General features: G+C 37.1%; 1 protein-coding gene across 3 annotated transcripts in view; it reads left to right on the forward strand.

Annotated features, from left to right (window-relative positions):
• The first annotated feature begins 10530 nt into the window (after nt 1-10530).
• Nucleotides 10531-22793, forward strand: part of Phf14 (PHD finger protein 14) — a 141810-nt gene continuing 129547 nt past the window's right edge. For 2 of the 3 annotated variants that reach the window (XM_060373980.1, XM_060373982.1), the window contains exons 1-3: nt 10531-10928; nt 11363-11473; nt 18068-18816. In XM_060373980.1, the coding sequence (XP_060229963.1) occupies nt 10928; nt 11363-11473; nt 18068-18816 (861 nt within the window). In that variant the 5' untranslated portion in view covers nt 10531-10927. The remainder of the gene's footprint in view (nt 10929-11362; nt 11474-18067; nt 18817-22793) is intronic. The other variant, XM_060373983.1, reaches the window with a different exon arrangement.

The following is a 22793-nucleotide window of genomic DNA, read 5'->3' on the forward strand; positions in this document are numbered from 1 at the left end:
TGTAGTTAGTCCACATGGGCCTGGCCTTAATCTTGGAATCCTCTTTCCTCAGACCTCTGGGTGATGGGATGAGAGGCACAAGCCACCCTCAGACCTCTGGGTGATGGGATGAGAGGCACAAGCCACCATGTTTATCAAGTGTAGTTTTTAAAACTTTGTTGTTGTTTTGCCTTTTAGAAATGAAAAGAAAACCATTGGAATAGAGATGTGAGAGATTCTTTGCAGGTTCTCTATCCTCCTGCACTGAGTTATGCCACATACTGTTTTGATTATTCAAATGAGTGCCTTTGAAATTAGTTTAGAACTAAAGCATGTGAGCTCTCCAACTTTTGTCTGTTTTAATATTGTCTGGGGGTTGCATGTAGGTTTTGTCTATCTTTGGATTATATGATAATCTAAACCTTCCCATGCCAGAATTGCTTAAATAATCTAGCAAACCAACTATAAATTTTTCTTTATTTATATCAATTTCAGTATCATAGTACATAGACATACATGTAGGCAAAATGTGCATACATATGAAAAATAAAGATTTAATTTCTAAGGTCATTATTATGGGTATACTCACTTTTTCTGAGCTTTCTGTCAATGTGAAAACAGTAACTAAAATAATCAGTTAATAGGAGAGAAGGCACATTTTTGCTCATATTGTTGTGACTTTTCAATTTCAGGTCCCTTCACTAGATTCTGCTGTTCTTAGGCTACAGATAACTCAGTATACAGTGAAGGAATGCTATGACAGAAGAAAGCTGCTCAACTTATCCTGGCCAGGAAACAAAGAGTTCTCACCCTTGTAACAAGGCTCCTCTCCTCACACCCAGTGGCCTATGAGTCATAAGTCATTCACTCATGATCCAATTGCCTCCTAAAAGCTGTGAACACTGCTGCTTTAGGAGATAAACTTTCAATCCGTGAGCTTTTGGTGGACAGCTAGGAAGGAAACCATAATAATTTTTTATAAAATAATTCATTTATAAATGAAAATACATATAAGCATAGTTGGTGCACAGTGAGGCTAAGTAAATCATTGGGATTAAAGAGGTAGCTTATAAGTTAAGAGCCCTTGCTGCTCTTGCAAGGACTCAGCACTCACACTGGGTAGGATACAGTTGCCTGAACCTCCAGTTATAGGATGAAATGACTCCTTTTGCTTCCATGGGCACCTGCACATATGTGGCATACAGTCATACACACACACACACACACACACACACACACACACATAAATAAAAATGTAAGTAAATAAAGAGAAAATGTGAAATGAATCAGCTCATTCTTTCTATAATCTCAACCAGAATGACTTTAGCAGCTTTATCAAAGAAATATCAGCTCTCTCAAACTTTGAGGCCCTAGTAAAATATTATACATAAATTTACTTGATATAAGTTTTCAAGCTTTCACTTCCAGAACTAGGAGGGCTAGTTGTTCATATGATACAGATCATATTTATCTGCACAAGGTTATAGTATATGGGTTGAATTATTCCTCCTACAAATCTATGAAGACAGAGAACTTCCTAATCTGAACTTAACTTGGAAAATTAGCGTACTTATGAACTTAATTTAATAAGGTGACATTGTATTAGAGTGGGTCCTAAATCAAATGATTAGAATCCTTACAAGAAGAAGGTGATACACAGGAAAGACCATCGAAAGAGAAGCAGAGATTGCATTTGTTGTTTAAAGCCCAGAAACATCAAGAACCACTCGGAACTAGAAGAGGCAAAAAACAAAAGTCAGGAAAACTATATTTTCCAGCCAAGCGTGGTGGTGCACGCCTTTAATCCTAGCACTCAGAAGTCAGAGGCAGGTAGGTCGGTGTTACACAGACAACAAGACAAAAAAGGAAAACTACATTTTCGTCCTACTTCTGTGCCCTAGGCAGCCAGACATCCCTTTAGATAAGATAAGGTTCATTTTTAAAGGTTCGTAGCTCAGGGCTGAGAGTTTATAACAACCTTATAAAGTTTTATAGGTATATCCTATGTGTGGAAAATTAACTGAGTTATATAAAATATTATAAATTATTGTTCCTTTGTTAAATATGTTTCTAGTTTCCTAGAGTTGAAGCTTGAGGATTTTCTTCACTCTAATTTATGTATCATTACAGATTTCCTGTCTTTTCTCATTGAGAGCACTTAGGATTTTCTTGAATACAGAAATTCTAGCAGTATTTTGTTTGTGTTTTCAAGACAGAGTTTTTCTGTGTAGTTCTGGCTGCCCTGGAACTCACTCTGTAGACCAGACTTGCCTGGAACTCAGAAATCCTTTTGCCTCTGTCTCTTGAGCTCTGGGATTAAGGTGTGTACCACCAGCACCCAGCAGTTTGTTTGTTTCCATCTCAGCATGCTTGTTCTTGAACATCTCTGAAATACTAATAACAGCACGGTACATCCAGCTAGTAATTTTCTGGAAAGGACTTGTGATCTCTTTAAGGGATTAGGAATGACAATTTTTTGGCTACCTACTTCACTTTTGGATTATCAAATTTGTTTGGCACTTTAAGCTTAGGGGAAGAGAGTTATTTTGAATGATGAATAAATCTTTTTTTTTTTCTTTGCCTTTTTGACAAAGAATCTCACTATGTAATCCTAGCTGGCCTGGAACTCAGTGTAACCCTTAAATTTACACTTACCAGCAATCTGCCTGCCTCTGCCCCAAATATTGGCATTAAAGAAATGGAACACCACAGCTATCTGAAAAAGTTTATTTTTAAAAGATTGCCTATCAGACAAGGTGTACTAGAAAGACAAACACTTCATGTTTTCAAGAAGAAAGGGATATAATGGTTGGAAGTAGATATTTAAAAAAAAAAAAAAAATCAATGGATGCCCCAAGAAGAAAGTATGGCATTCCTTTTGGAAAGTTGGCTTGAAGTTTACACAAATGCCTCTGTAGTACACCTGTCAGGAAACTGGTTTTGTTACTGCTTTTGCAGCTGCTCACATCATAGCCTCAGCCAGGGCGCTCATATCAAGGCACAAGAGTAAGTTCTCTGAAAACTGTGTTGGACTTCATGTCTGTTACAGTTTGCTGCCATAGTAGAGGAAACTGGTTACTATCTACATCTATTTTCAAAGCTTTTCTTATGGCCACACATAAATCACATCTGCAATCCCATTTCCAGAGATGCCCAGAATGAGGGCAGACTGGCTCAAATGTTAGTGTTCTGCTTTATCGCCTTGGCAGCCACATCTACCTGTCCACAAATAACCCTTCTCACAGTAACAGTAGCAATAAAATCATTCTGTCACCAAACATACAACATTATTCCTAGTATAAGGGAAAACACCATTTCCCTTAAGGTCATAATTTAGGGTCCCACTCTAATTTAAGATTCAGTGAGTAGATGCAACAGAAGTGGAAAAGAGAAGATTTGCCAGCTGTCTTAGTCTGGGTTAGTATTACTGTGATGAAACACTGAACAAAGCAAGTGTTGGAGGAAAGGGTTTGTTTGATTTTTGTTTGTTTGTTTGTTTGTTTGTTGGCTTATACTTCCACACCATAGTACATAACTGAAAGAAGTCAAGATAGGAACTCAAACAGGGCAGGATCCTGAAGGCAAAAGGTGATGCAGAGCAATGGAGTGGTGCTTTTACTGATTTGCTGCATATGGCTTGCACAGCCTACTTTCTTTTAGAATACAGGACTACCTGCTTAGGTGGCCCAGTCTTGTGGAGGCATTTTCTCAGTTGAGGCTTCCTCCTCTCTGATGACTCTAGCTTGTGTCAGAATGACATGAAACTCTCTACACAGCATTCTTTGCAAAGTCATTATATCTTAGGAAAGGGCCTGCATTAGAATGTCTTCAACAAGATAGGTAGTTCTCTATTCCAGTCTGTTGGTACACTACGGGAAATTAGCTACTGTCTTCTATTTTCAAATCTCTTCTTATGGCCAAACATAAGTCACATCTGCAATCCCATTTCTAGGACTCTGAGACCCATCATACAGATGTAGAGCACAGATGAGTCCAATTTCAACAAGAAAGAAAGGTCTAATCACACTGACGAAGAGAGGCTCTCTGATGTTGTAGTCTATTCTCAGGTCTTCAGGTGTCCTTACCATCAATATACCCAATGCTCACAAACTTGTCTGAAATCTCAACCTGCGGATTCAGGTTCACTGGCTTTTGGCATTGTTCAATAATTTTGTGAGATGACATTCTTTTAGAGCAATGATTCTCAGAAGCACAAGTGAGGTTACTGCTATTGACTTTTTGTTCCAAGGGACATTTGTCAAAGTGTGGATACATTTTCAGTTGTCACAGCCTGAGTGAGGTGAGCTGTTATTGGCATGTACTGGGGAGAGGGAAGGGGCTGGAACACCTTACAAACACAGGATCACCTTCTACAGCACATAATCTACGCCAAAATATCCATAGTGCCCTCACTGAGAAATCCTTGTTTTCAGTAATAGAGAAGCTATATTTCTTAACACAAGATTCTGTTTTGAGGCAGAATTTAAAACTCTGGGCTTTTGTTTATCATATACACACATTATATTTAAAATATAATATTAAATATATGTGAGCAAAAGCCCAGAGTTTTAAATAACACACACAAACATACATATATATCATAATCATTTCTTAGAGTGGCTTTTCAGTCCAGTTCAGGCCATTAATTTATTCAATTTTTGTTTCATCTTAATGTCCTATTATAAGAAGTACTTGTTGCCACATTGACTATGATCAATAGGCATTTTATTCCAGATGAGTACATGTGATCATTTAAGTATTTCTTATTGTAATAGCTTCTTTTTATTGGTAATAACATTCTCCTTGTGTTTTGAGCCAAACCAAATCAAATGAATCTTAATTTCAAAGAAGTAATTTATTCTTTTCTTAAACACATCAGTGTGCCAATCAGATTTTTAGTCTCAACATGCTTCTAGCCTTGGGAGTTTCTGGGTTTTAAACATCTCTGTCTCCCTTTACTGCTCACCATAGTCCCCAGTTCAGATGCATTTTAAATTTTTGTGTCTGAATACAAATATAGATTTCTCTAAGATGCTTCGCCTTCGTGTTTTCTCCTTTCTTAGCATGTGTATTCTTTCTCTGGTTGCCCAGAGTAACAAACAGTAATTAACTTGATTATATCTTCAGTGTATCTTATGCTGTGGCAGGGAAAAGACAATAAGGTGCATTCATAAGGTGCATTCCCTAAATTGCTATGCATGATATTTAGTAAATGTTTTAGTGAAAGTTTTAAGAGTTAGTTTCTCATTGCATTCTGTGATTTGATGTCTACAAATTTCATTTGCAGTTTTTCAATGCAATTCATTTCCCATGCTAAACATACTGCCATACAACAGATATTTGTGTAGTAAATGAATGAATCTATTTTCATTCAAAGCTTTGTCTGATCTCAACATAAGAGCATCTTAAAAACTGTTAAGACTGTTTCATATCTATTTAATTCTGGTTTTTTGGTTTTGTGAGCCAGGGTTTCTTGTGTAGCCTTGGCTGTCCTGGACTTTGTAGACCAAGCTGGCCTTGAATTCACACTGGTAGGATTGGCCTTCCTCTGCTTTCCTGAATGCTGGGATTAAGCGCATGTACCACCACATTCTTCTCAGATCATAATATTTTAATAGCTCCTTAGAATAGAATGTGGCATCTGAAACTGTTGAATGACTACCATATCTAGTTCATATTTCTCTCATTTTTAGTGGACGTAAAAATAATCTTAAACAATTTCTGTAATTAGATACCAGATACTATTTCCTGTTTTGTACACACACAGCCTGAGAAACTTACCAAACTGGGCATGGTGGAACATTTTTGTAATCCCAGCACTTGAGAGGTTATTACAGGTAATTACTGTGACTTCAAGATCAGGCTGGACAAGTTATGGGCAAGACTAGCCCTCAAAAAAAAAAAAAGATAAACAAATCTACAATATACTTGTGAGAGGAATTCTGCCACAGTTGTATTCTTTATGTTTTTTTTCCTCTTAGTAATAGTGAGCGCTGTGGTTTATTTATTTAGAATGTTTCCCTATCAAAGAGTAGTTGGTTACTCCCATAACCTTTGTGCCACTATTGCATTAGAACAGCTCTCAGTGTTTGTGGCTGGTGATATTGATGATTATCTTCTTCTTGTGCCCAGAGCATACTTCTAGCACTGTCTTGGGTTTTATTGCTGTGAAGAGACACTATGACTAAGGCAACTCTTAGAAAGGGAAACCTTTAATTGGGGGTGGCTTACAGTTTCAGCGATTTAGTCCATTATCATTATGCTGGGAAGCATGACAGCATCCAGGCAGACGTGGTGCTGAGAGTTTTACATCTTAATTCACAGGTCACAGAAGGGAACTGTGTGCTACAGTAGGTGTAGCTTTCATAGGAGACCTCAAAGCCTACCCCTACAGTGACATACTTCCTCTAACAAGGCCACACCTACTTCAACAAGGCAACACCTAATAGTGCCACTTTCTATGGGCCAAGTATTCAAACACATGAGTCTATGGGGCCATAATTATTCAGAGTGCCACCAGCACCATAAACACCAGCCACCAGGCATGAAAATTCTAGGTGAGCACCAGCTTGATGTCTCTGTGTTCAGTTATATAAGTAAAATGTGTCTTCAGCAATAGGGACTTACCATCAGATTGAATAGTCTTTGATTTTTGAAGTGTTCTTTGGGACCTATTTGGCTAGTGACTTAACAAGATATAACCCTTTCCCAGCACTGAAGTTTTTACTTGGTGGGATAACATAGCTAGTTGAGTCATTGTCTCCCCTAGTATGTGTGTGTTGGGGGTAAATATACTCCATTTAAAATCCATTCATAGTATATATGTAGGCTTCTGTTACAGTCCTGGAATGGAGTTTTGTGAGGAGAATTCTGAGTGCTTGTAAGACTCCAGTTTCTTCAAAACACATAATGGTTCTTGGAATGTGTTTTTCTGCTCGGACCAGGAGTAGCGGATAGGAGTGAATTATTCATTACAACTGGATATTGTTATTTGTTTATTACCTCTGTGGAAAAACATGTTTTTACCCTGTGCTGCTTGTCCTTGTGATTTTATACTTATGTGATTCTTTTTAATGCTTAGAATATAACTTGTCTGATGATCTGAATAAAGTTGGTTATTGCATGAGAAGTTAGTCTACCTTATTTTTAGGCTCCATTCTCCCAGGTCCCACTGCCTCTAGAGCAGTAAACAGGTTTCCATTATCTTTTCTTCAAAAGGCCTTTAGTGTTAGTTTTCCTCCCCCAATCCCCCTGTTATTTTCATCTTCCATAACACTATATTCTATTTCCCCTTCCTTGGGAGACCCTCCCACCCCTAAATACCTTACTAGGTTTGTAACCTCTGTGGTTATTTGGAATGTAGCACACATTTCAAAACGTCTACACTGCAGAAAGCACCACCTATGGGTTGCCAATGCACTTGGCAATTAGAATATCTACACAAGATTTGTCTTTCAAATATTTGTGGTTTATTCACAGAAACATTCTATATACTATCATGCTAATATAAAAGTTGATCAGACATCTCAACAAGTGGGGAAGAGTTGAGATGGTACTGAAGAAATGCTGCTGCTGTGTTCCACTGGGGGATCTTCTCAGATGAGAAAGCTTTGGAAGCTTGCATAATTGACCCACATCTTCTCTGAAGTCCTGCAGCTGTGTCAGGCTGAAAACATGGCACTGTTGCACTGTTGGAGGACCAGTAAGTCCTGGGAGTGCTGCCAGCAACTAGCACTGATAAGAGGTCTGTGAGTCCACCAACAGTGCTAGGGTGTTCAGCTGTCACCAAAGCCAGGGACACACACACACACACACACACACAGTTTCAAGTCCCATCTGGATCAAGAGGGAAACACTCTGATGAGTGAGATTTTAGAGACCTTTCCTAAAGTTCTAATTTTTAATTTTTGTTTCATTTCATTGGGCATTTTGGGGCTGGTTCAACTACAACATCACCTTGTGATCCATTCATTAGCATATCAAGGCTGTCCTGGGATTGGATTTTATCCGAGGCAGGGGCTTGCTTCTTCTTCTTCTTCTTTTTTTTTTTTTTTCCAGAAGGCCAGGAAATACTTTATTGACAACCAAGGGCACAGCCATAAGAGAAGGAACCACACAGACTGCAAACTAAAACCCAACAGCCAGTAAGAGCCATTTGAGCCAGGAACACTGCACTCTGGGGGCCTCACATTCTCCCACCAGTAGACACACAAGATTGGGCATCCGAGGGAGGGGGCAGTAGTTCTGGTGTCCCAGAGAGGGAGAGAATATGTGATGCTTCATTATGAGCGACAGGGAGAGGACGTAAAATGGAACCAAGGCTCATCATTGCCTGAGACCACGGCCTCCTCTAAGAGCCAACACCTGGTGGAGGAACAGAACCACCTAGAATCTTGTAATCAGCTGTCTTCTCATCATTCATTTGTTTGCCTTTGTAGATGAGCCGCTGCTGTTGTGGGGGAATTCCCTCTTTCTCTTTCACAGGCTCCTTGATTCGCTCCACCTTGTCTGTGGGTTCAATCAGCTGCCGTCTTCTCAGCTGCCGTCTTCTCATCATTTATTTGTTTGCCACTGTAGATGAGCCGCTGCTGTTGTGGGGGAATTCCCTCTTTCTCTTCCACAGGCTCCTTGATTCGCTCCACCTTGTCTGTGGGTTCAATGTCAATCTCCATCTCCTTTCCAGTCAGCGTCTTCACTTTAATTAGCATCTTCTTCCCAGGTTGGGGCTGCAGGCGGCTAGAGTGCTGATTCTCCCGCTCAGGGGCTTGCTTCTAAGGCACAGAAAATGTTCAGAGTTACAGAAAACTTTTCTTTTTCAATGTTATGTTCCTAACATTGAAAAAGACAATGTCTTTTTTTGGGTCTGGGTTACCAGACTCAGGATGATTTTTTTTTTTCTAGCTCCATCCATTTACCTGTATATTTCATTTTTCTTAACAGCTGAATAATATTCCATTGTGCAAATGAACCACATTTTTATTATCCAGTCATGAGCTTGGACATCTAAAATGAACATCAATCGTGGACATCTATGATGTTTCTAATTTTTGGCTATTATGAATAGAGGAGCAATGAACATAGATGAGCAAAATGCCTCTGCAGTAAGATGTAAAGTTCTCGGGATCTCTGCCCAAGAGTGGTGCAGCTGGATCTTGAGGTAGAAGAGTCTCAGCTTCCTTAGGCACCTCCATCCTGATTTCTACAGTAGCTGTACCTGTTTCACTCCCTCCATCAGTGACTAAGTGCTCCCTTCTCCCCACATCCTCACCAGGTCACTTCTTTTATTCTGTTCTATTTGTTAAACAAGGCCATTCTGTAAGATGATATCTCCAAGTAGTTTTAATTTATACGAGAGTTAATACAGTTAAGTGGATAAATTTTCTCTGTGAGATTAATCCTTTTCAAAACAGCAATTAATTCAACTCTAATATGACTTTTACATTTATTAAGTATGCAAAAACATAGCTCTCTTCTCTGAGAGGACAAGAGTTTAGTTTGGGACTAAATATGGCTGGGAACATAGATTTAGATCTTTCTAAATACGGTGTTCTAATGAGGTAGTGATTTCTTGAACTTTTTATAGTAACAGAAGAAACCCATGAATCAAGACACTTTTCAGATACTTTGGTGGGTGTATCAGGTAGGTGGGTTATGGCAACATGGAGAGAACTCTGCTCTAGGCCTTGGACACTGACAACATCCTTAGTCCTTTGATTGGTGGCAAACTAGGGTTTTGTTAAGTTAGCCTATTCCAAACAGATTTTTATCTGTTAGTCACACAATGTTAGATATGACATGGCAGTGGGCAAGGAATGGCTACACAGGTAATTTGTAATTAAGCTCCGGAATTGTAACATTCCAACTTCTGCACATCACTACAGTTCTAACTAATCAGCCTCCTTTCTAGGAATTCTCATTCAGAGTTTACCCTATTGGGTAGGCATTACGTTTTGTATGTATTTGGTATGGGGGAGCACGTCTCATTTATTAAATATTATAATGTCCTTCATAGCTTGGAAGGCTTGTTCATAGCATCTGATGCAGATGAGGTTGACTAGGCAGGGTACTTGTCTTTCGGAGAGAGGAATAGCCGGTGAGAACATTAAGAAACAAGCTCTAGGTCATATCAAAAGAATTAGTCATTATGATAAGGCTATTACTGAAAAAACAAAAATTCCTTCTGTGTGTGACGGAACAATTCTCATTCACAAACCTTTGGCAGAAAACACATTTTTGTGCATCCTATTTAAGGAAAAGCAACTCAGTGAAGCAGGAGGTGGTGGTGGTTTGCAGTAGTCCCTTAAGATAACAAACATGAAGCAGAATCATGTTTGTAAGTGTACATGACCGTTAGGAGGTGGGGAACGGTTTCAGAGAGGTCAAGGCTTCCCGAGGCTATGGGCGGAGCTTCAGGGGTTGTGCGTGAACTCTCAGATCCCCCTTGAAGTGACTCGGCTCCAGTCGGTTTAACTCGGCTGCACTCGGCTTTCCGTGGGGGTAGGGGAACGTCTGCGCACGCGCTCTCGCGCCTGCCGCTGGCAACGGCTTTCGGCCGCAGGTTTTCACTTCCTTCTTGTCAGAGCTGTATCCGGGTCGTTCTTCCTATTGTCTCTGACAGTCAGCCTCCGACTGTGGAAACCCTGGGTCTTTTGTTGTTTCTGGTGTAGGCTAATAAAGTGATCTTTTTATTTCTGGTTTTTACCCGGGCAGTTCCCCTCGCAGGGAGGCCGGGTCGGGCCTGGCGCCTCCGGCCGGGGAGCGCGGGGGAAGGGGCGCCGGGCGGGCGCGGGGCGGGGGGAGGGACGGTGACCCGCCCCCGGGGTCGCCCCTGCTCGGTCGGCGCACCGACCCGCTTAAGTAGCTGCTCTCGGACTTGACTCCTTGACCCTCTGCGCGTCCCTCCTCAGCCTCTCTCTAGGTCTCCAAACGACCACCTCACGGACTCCTTAGTAAGTGTACCCGAGGCCTCAGCCCCTCTCGCTTCTTCCTTCCCGAAGTCTGGGTTTGCGGAGCAGGGAGGGCTGGGCGGGTCCTACAGGACAGACCCCTTGCTAGGAGCTGCTCTGTGGTCCTCTAGAGCGAGCCCGGACTTCGGGGATGCCGTGGGCTGTACGTTTCCGGACGTTGTGGTGTCTGAAGGAGGGGTTACCGAGGAGTCCAAGAAGTTAGGCGGGGGTCTTCGAGGATTTTGGCTGGTTTGATTTGGTCTTAGCCGCAGCTCAGGGGCAACCAGGCCTTGTGCCGGCAGCGTCCCCAAACCTAACTTATCCCCAAGCAGTGTGTGGAGAACTCAATTTTATAGATTGCCTGCGTGAAGTCATTGCTATCTCCCTTTACCTGTTTGGTGAGACTGTAAAATGACTGTAATATTTTCTCTTAACAGTGGATCGCAGCTCCAAGAGGAGGCAGGTGAAGCCTTTGGCCGCTTCTCTTCTGGAAGCTCTTGATTATGATAGTTCAGATGACAGTGATTTTAAAGTTGGAGATGCTTCAGGTAAACGTTTCGTTTCTCTTTCCCCTTTCCAGCTTTCTGCAGTTCAGTGCATTTTTAACTTTTTATTTTTGAACAAGTTTTGATTAAGATGTTCATTTACAGTAAAAACACAAACCGTTTATTTTGATCATTTGAGTTCTCACATTTCCCTAAGATCCTTTCACTAGATCCTTTTATGGCTTCTGCTTCCCATCATATTGACTCAGATGATAAGCTAGTAGGGAAGGGCCCTTCTCAAAGATGCAAAATCATTTTTTCCCATTTTATACACTAAATATATTTATGCTTATGTATTCAAGTGAAGACTTGAGGTACTCCAGATGTACAGAGTATATTAAGAATAATAGGGAGCATATTTAGCCTTGAGCAGGGTTATTCCCATTTCACCTCACATGGCACACTTAGAGGAGTTATTCTTTTTGTGTACTAGCTCTCATACAGAATAAAGTTAGTTTAAGGAAACCTTGTGCTTTAACACAGCAGGTGCAAATGCTTGGGGTAAAGCATACCTGCTTGCTTATTTTATTTAGTGATGTAAAAAGATGATCAAAGTTGGATATTCACATTGTATAAAAGCAGAAAGAGAACATTATGGTTTTCTTTTGTGCATTTTCTTCTGTGTACTTAATATATTAAGTTATCATTAAAGGAATTGGCAAAACATATATTGGCTGTTATATCTGAAAAACATCAGGGAACCCATGAACAGTAAAAAAAATCTTTGTTTCTCCCCCTTTGATGAACATTTAGATAAGGTGAGAAATGAAAGCTTTCCTAATTTCATCCCTCTTGTGGGTTCTTTTCTTGATGTGCTGTGGTCACACTCAAGGCCTTGCATATGCTCTGCTGCTGGACTATACTTCCAAACCCTCTGACCTGGTTTAGTATCCCGTCATGTAGTTTTAGATTTTGAAACATCTTGCCCCCCTTCTCTGGCTCTTTCTAAAGGTGTTGAGAAGGGATGAAATTAGTTTGTATCAATCAGGTGGTAATGGCTGATGCCTTTAATCCTAGCTCTTAGGAGGCAGAGGAAGGTGGATCTCTGTGAGTTTGAGGCTACAAAGTGATTTCAGGACAGTCAAAGTTAAATGACAAACCCTGTCTCAAAAAACAAAAAACAAATTAGTTTTGCATTGTATTACTCTTAATAGTATATCAGCAAACAATTTGCATTATGATTTGTTGCAGAATCCCATTTAACTTTTCTAATAGCTCATTAAGGAGATACTCCTTTACAGTCACAGAGGTAGTGAGTTTAAAGGATTGCTCATGAAAAACCGATAGATCCAGTGGGTCTGACTACAAAATCTTCTCATTGTTTAGATACTAAAAGTGGATTGATGTAGTCTCAAATCAAAATGATCTGGATATTGTCATAACTGATGGGTTTACTCCAGCAGTCAACACTTGACAAGGCTACCTTGATTAACTTTTTTAACCTTTACTTTGCAGTTCTTTATATCCCCTATTTAGTTGATTCATTGGTGTTTGGTACTTTCAGAGAAGGAAAAGAAAGGAAAGAGAAAGGAGGTAAAATGTCTTTCTTAGGGATGACTAACGGAATATTCTTTGCTAAAAGATAGTAATGGTGTGTCAATGAGATTCTAACATGACAAAAGCTGTTATTGTTTAGAAGATAGGAATTTATGAAACAAACTCCAAAAAATGTTCAGAATGGTTTTGTTTCAATAAATCCTGATTTGATAGATATTTTATTTCCTCATTTATTGGGGTGGAGTCATTCACAGACATTTTCTTTATGAGGGATGAAGTTATCTAGAGATAAGTTTATAAGCTGCTTTAAAAAAAGAATGTATGCTATTAAACCAAGTCAACATTCCAAACCTTGATGTATGCTAATTATTGTTAAAGGAATATATGTTCCCTAAAAGTACCCCCAAACTCATACTTTCTGTCACCTCTTGTCATATAATCCCCAGTTGTTTACTGCCTGGGCTCCTGGCAAGTTTTTGTGAGCTAAGATTTCAAGTCTCAAATTTATTTTTGTGGTTTTTGCATGTTATTGTGAAACAGAGCTAGAGGAAAATTATTTTATTTAAAATAATAGCCAGTGGCATTTGAGTCTTTTCCATTTTTGGCTCAGGTGTATTGGTGCTCATAGCTGAGATGTTTGTTGACTTATGCTAGATCAGCACTATAAATATTTCCTCTCATATTTGATGGAGGACAATAAAATAAATATGCCCAAAGACAGGGCACAGTTAAAATTATACTAATAGCTACCGGGAGAACCATATGTGGGAATGTTAGGTGGAACCACCTACAAATGACTGATTTTGTAGGTCTAAACCAGCCCAGTATTGGAAACAACATGGTTTAGCTCAAGTAAAATGTTTTATTTGACTTGTCTAGGATGAGGGGTAATTATCTGTTACCTGAATTGAATGTTCTTGAAAATGTGAACATTAATATTATTAACAGTGTAAACTAGTGGTGTCCTGCCCTTTCCCACTTTCTTTGCTGCACAAAGTAAAGTGTGTTAACTTTAGATCCTGATGGTTTATTTAGTTAGTGTAATGAGGCCATTTTCCTGGAAGTAATCTAACTAGAAGAGTCAGGTTGAGGCTTTAGTAGGTTTTGTTTTTATTTTTGTTTTTTCTGTAGTGCTTAACCTGTGTAAGCTGATAAAGTTTTATTCATTAGCATTCATTTAACACTTTTCCAAGTGTTAAAGTATATTAACAAGTAAGTGGTTAGATTGCAATTAATAAATGATGGGTAATAAGTGAATACATTGTAATAAATAAAAAATAAATTAAAAATGATGGGTAACACAGGAGTTGGTTGATTATGTATATAGTTCAAGTCAGGAGAAAGGACTATTTTATGCCAGGTTGATCTAGATTAGTTCCATTGAGGAGTGAAGGGAGGAGATGTGAACTAAGAATATCTAGAGAAAAACAGTCTTGCTGAGGGAAACATTAAACCTGAAAGGTATGAAGACATGGAAATGTTCTTTCTGTTTGGGATTAGTACTGAGTAAAAAGAATAGTAAAAGAAGCATGCCTAGAAAACAATGAGGAGATTGAGATCTTATCCTCGATGTGAGTCTCTCAGAACACCTTGGCACTATTGGCATTTTGTGTTGGCAGTTTCTTTGTTGTGGAGGCTTGTCCTGTGTAGTATTGCATTGACCTTTAGAGCATCTTTGTCTGGTACTTGATGCCTGTAGTGTCTTTTCTACTGTTGTACCTGCCAAGTGACTGCCAACATTCCTAGGAATTAGTGCATGTCCTTCAGGGAAAGAGTTGTCCAAACTAGAGAAGCTCCGATTTAGAAAATGCAAGATTGCACAGCTGTAACTAGAGTCAGCAAAGAATGAGTTGTGTTGAATGTTGGGCTTCTACCAAGAGAAACAGAATCAGTTAAAGGTGACTCTTGGATAACTCAGGATTAACCAGTAGACTAGTGATCTGATATTTACTATGTTTATTTATGGTGCTAATTCTTGCTGCGCTGGGCCTATGAAAAGAATAACCAGGGCTTATGGAATTGTTGGACAAAGATTATATTTCATAGTTGTAAATCTCTAAATTGTACTAATTGTATTGTTTAATAATTGTCATGAAGAAAATTGTTATAATGATACTATGATTGCTGATTATTCAATATATATATATATATATAATCTGAATTTTGTCAAAAGATTTTTGAATTCTGTAACTAAAAAAAATTTCTTTAACAGTTGAAATGACTGTTGCTTTGAGAGATCCTGAGATATTGTCTGTTTTAAAGTTTGCTGTTTAAAATTCTGTGACTAAGTGAAGAATAGGATTTCAATTTTAACGTTATTTTTAAATGCAGAAAAAGTTCATTGTAGATGTGGGAATAATAACTCTGTCCTTATGTGTAAGATAGATTTATTTGGATTATGTGGCTAATTTCTTCACACTATTCATTTTCCTCCTTTTTCGTTTTCTTTTTCTTCTTCTTCTTCTTCTTCTTCTTCTTCTTCTTCTTCTTTTTTTGCCTCTTTCCCTCTCTTTCTTTTTTCCCACATGGAATGGGGTATAGTTGTTCTTTGACATTGTGGTAATGAAATGTTTTTGTTTTGCAGCCTTTAAAAATATAGCCAGCTGTGGACCTCGTTTTCTTGTTGTTGTATTATTCATCTGTGCTTAGGAATAAATAGCTCTGTTCCCCAAATGAATATGTACCAAAGAGAAGGATGGCTAATCAGATGAAAAAGCTGTTTTTCCAGAGATCCTGGTCCTGTTGTTAGATTATGACTCAGATGCTACCTTCTGTGACTAGAAAGTTGGCCAATCTATTAGTATTTGAATTTGAAGAAAAATGTCATATTCTTGTAATAATACATTGACTAATTTAAAACAGTTGAATCAAAATTGCACTGTGCTCAGACATGATTATAAAACAAAAACAATTCAAAAAACACAAGTTTACCTCTATATTTGAAAATTATTATTATTAGTATTGACATAGAAAATAAAAATCACAAAATCGATGACATTTGTAAAGTTTATTAGGTATTAAAAAGTTGAATCCTCATCAGGAACCTATACTCTGTACTGGTGAGCTTAGTTATGTATCTCTTTTTAAGTTGTGTTAAAATATCTTGTAGATAACTGATATAGAGGAATAGGACCTTTCCTTCTTGTTTGCCTTTTAGCTTTCTTAATTACAGTGTTACTTGTGTCGTAATTTTATTTAATGACCACAAGCGATCCCTTTCTGCATTTGAAATAGTGAATTCTGCTTATTTCTCAGAAGGCCATTCATTGTTTAACCATTTGTAGAAATTATTGTTGATTTTAGCTAGGACTTATTTTTCTTTGTAGGTTAGGTTTAATTATTGTGAGTGGTTTTAAAATCCAAATTTTCTTAATGACTTACAGAACTCTTGAACTGAAAACAGGTTACCTGCTTGGTAATGATACCATGCTCTTTAAATGCAAAAAGTTCAGAGATCTGTAAGAATTTCTCAATTGACAGAAATTTGTTATAAGCAAAACATGTCTGAAACCAACAGTTAATTTGTCATTTTTCATATGCTGTAAATACTTGTACTTTATGTTGTTGAACTATTTATATTTGATTATAGAATAGCACTTTAGTTATTAATGTACTATTAATGTAATATATTATGCATATTCTAAGTTACTTTCATAAAATGTGAACACTTCCAAATTTCAACACATGTACCTGGCTCCAAAGGTCTGAAACCTAAGGAATTGTTGGCTTAGATGATAGTGCTTTTTTGCCCTGTGTTAGATTGTTTAGAATAAGGCTGGTTTTGTTGTTTTTTTTTTTCCTTCAAAACACTACTGAAAAATTGGATAGTTTTGAGATTGGTAGTAATTTCAAGTAATTTCATTGAGTCATTTAAAATCTCTTGTTTTCATTTCTTATATGAGCTAACACACACAATATTTTTTTATTATTATTAGCCATGAATATGGGGTTTCTGAGGTGATTTAGATATACTAATTAACTTTTGTACCTTCAAATCCCAGTTAATTTTAGAGGTCAAGGAAAGTTGAATTCATAGAAATTAAAATTGTGTGGAAGCAGTAATGCTTTACACTATTTTAGCATTTCTATTTTCTTGGTTATAGATGCAGACAACTTAATTTCCTATAGATTTTACATTTGGGATAAAAATCCTCTTCTTCCTCTTTCTCCACTTCCATTTATCCTCTTGTCCAAATATTTTTAAGTGCAGACAAGGTTAGAATAAAGAATAGTGCTGGATTGAGAAGGACTCTGCTGACCTAGGCAGGAATGAAAGCAGATTGTTAATTATAGGCTTACATTAGCTACTCAATTGGTTAATGCCTATTTGTTCAGTAGTGGATAGCTGATCATTATAGGATGTATTCATTTCTTCATTGGCATCTTCTATTTTATGGCATTTAGTACTTAGAATGTAACAAAAGTTTATGTGACACATTATTGATATGGGCAATATCCTATTAAAGAGGAAGACTGAAATTTTCTTTCTTCTTCCATTTTTTTTTTGTGTGCCATTGGTATTGTCCATTTTCACCTTTGTATTTGATCTAACATTATCTGCTGCAAGTTTGCCATCATTTATTGCTTGTTGCAATAAATAAAAAATTTAATTAGTTTTAATTTAATTAGTTTTAGTGGGCTAAATTTTTCTTGCTTGAGATATGATTTATTACTTTATATTTCAGTATGCATATTTTATGAAAGAAGGATGTAAAGGAAGACTAATTTAATCAAATTATATTATGATTAAGTTATAATCAAGTGCCCATTAAAGCATTTTTAGAAAAATTAATTATCTCTAGGACTTTATACTGTTATCAGCTATTTGATATAGAACAGTGGTACTATTTTTAAAGTATATTTATTCTAACTTACATTTCATATGTCATCTTCATTAGTTCATACTGGATTAATCATATATCAACTTTGTTGACTTATTATTTAATGAGGTTGGGAATGTCTACCATCCTTTGCCTTAGATTTGTTTATATTGTTTTGCAAGTTATCCACAAGTTTTGGTGGTTTCATTTGTGTCAGTGTTGTGTGTGTGTGTGTATGTATATACATATGTGTGGTTTTTTTTTCTCATATTTTCAACAGATTCTGAAGGGAGTGGTAATGGAAGTGAAGACCCTTCAAAGGACAGTGGAGAAGGCTCCTGTAGTGATTCTGAGGAAAACATTTTAGAAGAACTGAGTGAAGATATTAAAGTAAAAGAAGAACAGCTTAAAAACCCTACAGAGGAGGAAATAGTGTCATCAGACAAACAGTTAATTAAAATGGAAAAGAAGGAAGAAGAAAATGGTGAAAGACCTAGGAAGAAAAAGGAGAAAGACAAGGAAAGAGAGAAGGACAAAGAAAAAGCAACAGTATCTGATAGTGCAGCAGCTTCTGCTGCTGCCACCACACCAGCCACAAGTCCTCCTGCTGTTACCTCCCCTTCTGTCCCCACCACCACCACCACCACGGAGGAACAAGTCAGTGAGCCTAAGAAATGGAACCTTCGTCGAAACCGGCCCCTTTTGGACTTTGTATCCATGGAAGAGTTGAATGATATGGATGACTATGACAGTGAGGACGACAATGATTGGAGACCTACTATAGTAAAGAGAAAGGGGAGATCGGCATCTCAGAAGGAGGGCAGTGATGGAGACAATGAGGACGATGAAGACGAGGGAAGTGGGAGTGATGATGATGAGAATGATGAGGGCCATGATGAAGAGCATAGCAGCCCTGCTAGTGAAGCAGGTTGCAAGAAGAAGAAAAGTAAAGCTCTTAGCAGAAACAGTGCTGACGATGAGGAACTGACCAATGATAGCCTGAGCCTATCCCAAAGCAAGAGTAATGAGGTAGATCAACCCAGTTTTTATGGTATCTGTCTGTCTGGGGAAAAGGGAATATTCTGAATCAGTGCTCATTATAGTAAGTGGCTTCCTTGGATTTTTATTTAGGTATAGGAGTGAATGAACACCCTGAACGTAACATTTATTTGGTCAACAAACTTTTAATTATCCACTATTTGTCAACATTTTCCAGGAGTCCGTAGTCTCCATCTTTTAAGGAGAAGTATGTAGAGAAACATTTTTTATATCCGTAGACTTGGGAAATGACAGTTTCCTATTCCCATTACTATCCTCTCCTGTTCATAGATACTAACTGGCACTGAGTGGATTATTATGAAAGGAGAGGCTACCTTTCTTTCAACATTATTTGACTATAGCCACAGAAAAATATAACATTTTTTGAATGCTTTAGAAGAGGGCAATATATAGCTCATTTTTTTTCTTAGACTTTCAGAGAGTTGTTTTAAAGGTTAAGTCATTTATCAGCTGTAGCAGTCATTAGCATAGTCACCAATCTTTGCTTTATGTATGTGACAGTAAAATGTTACTTTACTTTTTTTTCATATGTTTAATGAACAAATTTTTCTGCAAAGAAGTAAAAATAAAAGCAAATGTTTTCCCCATAGAACAAACATTTCTATCCTGAAGCAACAGTAATGACTCAGTCCTGCCATTGAAGTTCTGCTGCAAGTTAGGGTTACCCATTGGTCGAGAGGTGCAACGTTCAAGACTTCAGTTAAACATATCTGTGTCTCTGTCTGTGTGCCTATGTGTCTTCCTTCCAAAAGGAAGATTGAGTTGGTGTCTTACATGTAGATGTATCTGTTACATCACATGCAGAACTGTATTAATTCTGTCATTTCTGTTAACGTGTTTATGTCAACAGAATTTACTTCACCATTTTTTGTTTTTCATATCATTGAAGTAGCTTGAACTGGTAGACTTTCTTTATGCTTTATTTACTCCTTCATATTTTCTGCTTACAGATTTATAGAGTAGTAATTGTCTTTTAATTAGGCATATTATAAACTTTGTATGCTTTTTTTTCCTCTTAAATAATATATAGCAAACTGTCAGGGATTCCATGTTAGCAGAAATGAAATAATAGCTTATACTTTCATTATAAACGCTAATTAATTTCTAGGTTGCCCTCATTCCTATGAAGAATGTTGTCTTTTTCAGTGCTCTTCTTAATTCTCATCTTTAGGTAAAGAAAAACTCATTTGAGGGGACAGTGTGGTGCTATGTAAGGTTGTAGTGTAAGCTGTTCTGTATTCCTAATGCTGTGTTGCCATGGTTATGGATATTTGCTAATACCTAGATTGGGAGTTTTTTTTTTTCAGTTTATTTTTATAGCATTTAGCACTTACTCTATACCTATTGTGACTGAGCTTACTTTTGGCAGCATCTCCCATGTTTCATGTTTAGCTTAATGTTCACCAAAGTAACAATGACAGAGGACCTGTGGAGAAGATTCATGTCACTATGTAGGGACACTTGCATATGTGTAGATGTGTATTTGTTATCTTTTAATAACCTTTACTTGATAACAGTGCTTAATAGTCAAAGTTTTATAACACACTTCAAGATCACATATATGGGTTAAATTTTCTTTTTTTTCCACCTTCTGGTGAAAAAAAAAATTCTGGTAGGTAATGGGACCTATATACAAATTTCCCAAAGATATTTCTGGCATGAGAGCCCAAAGTGTTTTCTTAGAAAAGTACCCTATAAAATAACAAAAAGGTAATTTCTCTGAGAATGTCCTGCTTAAGTGCTTCATTACAGTTTTTGAGTTCACAACTATTTTAATTCCTTAATAACTATTCATGATTTTAATTATATTTAAATTATTTTAAACTAAACTAGAGGTTAAATTTTAATTAACAAATTAATTAGTTTAGATTATTACTTATAAGTTTAAAATTTCTATTTTTATTATCTTGTATTTATAAGAAAGATGTTTAAAGTTTATTTTTGTTGCCTTATGGCTAATGTTTCTATCAGTCTTTCTAGTTATCTATTTTGGATAATAATAATTACTAAAATCTATTATAGTTAACAAGTATGTTTTTGAAGTTTTATTTTTCTCTACTTTCCCTTTAAGTGTTAAGAGTCCACTTCATTTTAGAGACAACAGAAAGTATGGCTTTAGAAATATACACATGACGGGGCTGGAGAAATGGCTCAGTGGTTAAGAGCACTGGCTCTTCTTCCAGAGGACCCGGGTTCAGTTCCCAGCAACCAGATGGGGATCACAACTGTTTGTAACTCCAGTTCCAAGGGATCCAATACCCTCACACAGATAAATATACAAGCAAAACACGAATGCATATAAAAAAGTAAAAATAAGTTATTTAAAAATTCACAAGATTATCATATTTAGTTATTGGCTGGCAACATTTTATTGATTGAAATGTCAGTTATATTTGCAGAAACTTGATGTGGATTGTCCATAAGTAAATGATGCTCTCAGAACCTAACAGTTTGGAAGTTTTTAAGGGAATTTGTTTTTGATCAGGGTCCTTTTGTACCTGTCATTATTTGATGGCTTCCATATGCCTAAAGCACATAGAGAAATGCTTCAAAACATTTTGGCATTGGCATCTCCTTATTTTCTTAAAAACTTACTGAAGCTTTGTTGTATTATTTAGGTAGACTATATTGACATTTACAATTTCACATTAATCTTAGAAGTTGTAAAAAATGAAAACACAAAAGATACAGAAGAGGCAGGTTGTTAGGTTGGTAACACTGCCTTCTTTATGTAGCTTCTTGAATGCTTCACCACTCACTAAAGATCAAAAGAAGCAGATAGCACAAGAGCTTCTGGGAGCACACCTTTGCTGCTTTAGTTGGATGGAGCACTTAATGAGTTACATTTTCTGCGTATTGGTGCCTGCCTTTGTCCGTGAGCTTTTGCATTTGCAGTTTTGAATTTAGTCTGGATGATGCCCCTTCGGTATGGCTGTGTTCTTTTCAGTCCTTTGTTTTGAAACTTCTGAGTGTCACTGATACCATTTTGCCCACCCGTTGATCTCTAACTTAAGTTTTTTGAAAGCAGGTAGTGTAATATTTTCAGAAAATGGTTGTTATTTTCAAGACTGAACCTAGAGTTGTAGATGAAAGTTACGAATGGCAGAAGTTCTGTCAATAGAAGTGGCAGTCTCGTTTTTTCAGAGGGAAAAAGCTTCCTTATTGAGAGTCAGATGTACAACAGTTTGGATATTAGATTACTATTTTAATAAGAACAACCATATATTTTTAGCTTAGTAGAAGAATTTTTGTCATACAAGGCTCTTTTATGTTTAATGACAAGTGTCACCTGATGTTTACAAGTAATATGTAAAAGATTTTGGCAAAATTTATAAATACATTCAATAGGAAATATTAACGCTTTCTCTTAGAACACCTCTCAGTGTTTTCATAGAGCAAGTGTGTTTAAATAATTCAAGCACACTTAGGATCAAATAAATACAAAACAGTTTATTATCAGTTCTTGTTAACATCCTTCTGAAAATGTATATCTGTTTGGGATGTCTGACTTACTAATTAGTTTTCTCTGCACATTCTGAAGAAAAACATCACTGTAAGTACTATTCAAAACAGTTTGTAATATTTTACAAACATTTGAGAATCTTAAGAACTTAAGTTAAAGAAAGCATTGGTGAAGAATTATTATTAACACTTGTTATATTATTTTTTTCTCATCTTTTAATACTGGTTCCTTATAGAGTACATTGGAATTTTTTTCTTCTAAATTTACAATAGTAACAATTAGTTTATGTGTATATATTTTATAATCATTTTCTAGAATACACAGCAAGTGTATACTAAATATGTTGTAGAGTGCAGAGAGAGCTCTAGGCAATGCTCCATTTTTAGGCTAATGTTTGTTTATCTTTATTGGCAAACCAAACATTGGGATTCAGCATAGCATCTTATGCATTTCTACTCTGCCTGCTTCCCCTCCTCCCTCTAGC

The sequence above is a fragment of the Meriones unguiculatus genome, chromosome 21 (assembly GCF_030254825.1).
Source record: "Meriones unguiculatus strain TT.TT164.6M chromosome 21, Bangor_MerUng_6.1, whole genome shotgun sequence".
Taxonomy (NCBI): Eukaryota; Metazoa; Chordata; class Mammalia; order Rodentia; family Muridae; genus Meriones; species Meriones unguiculatus.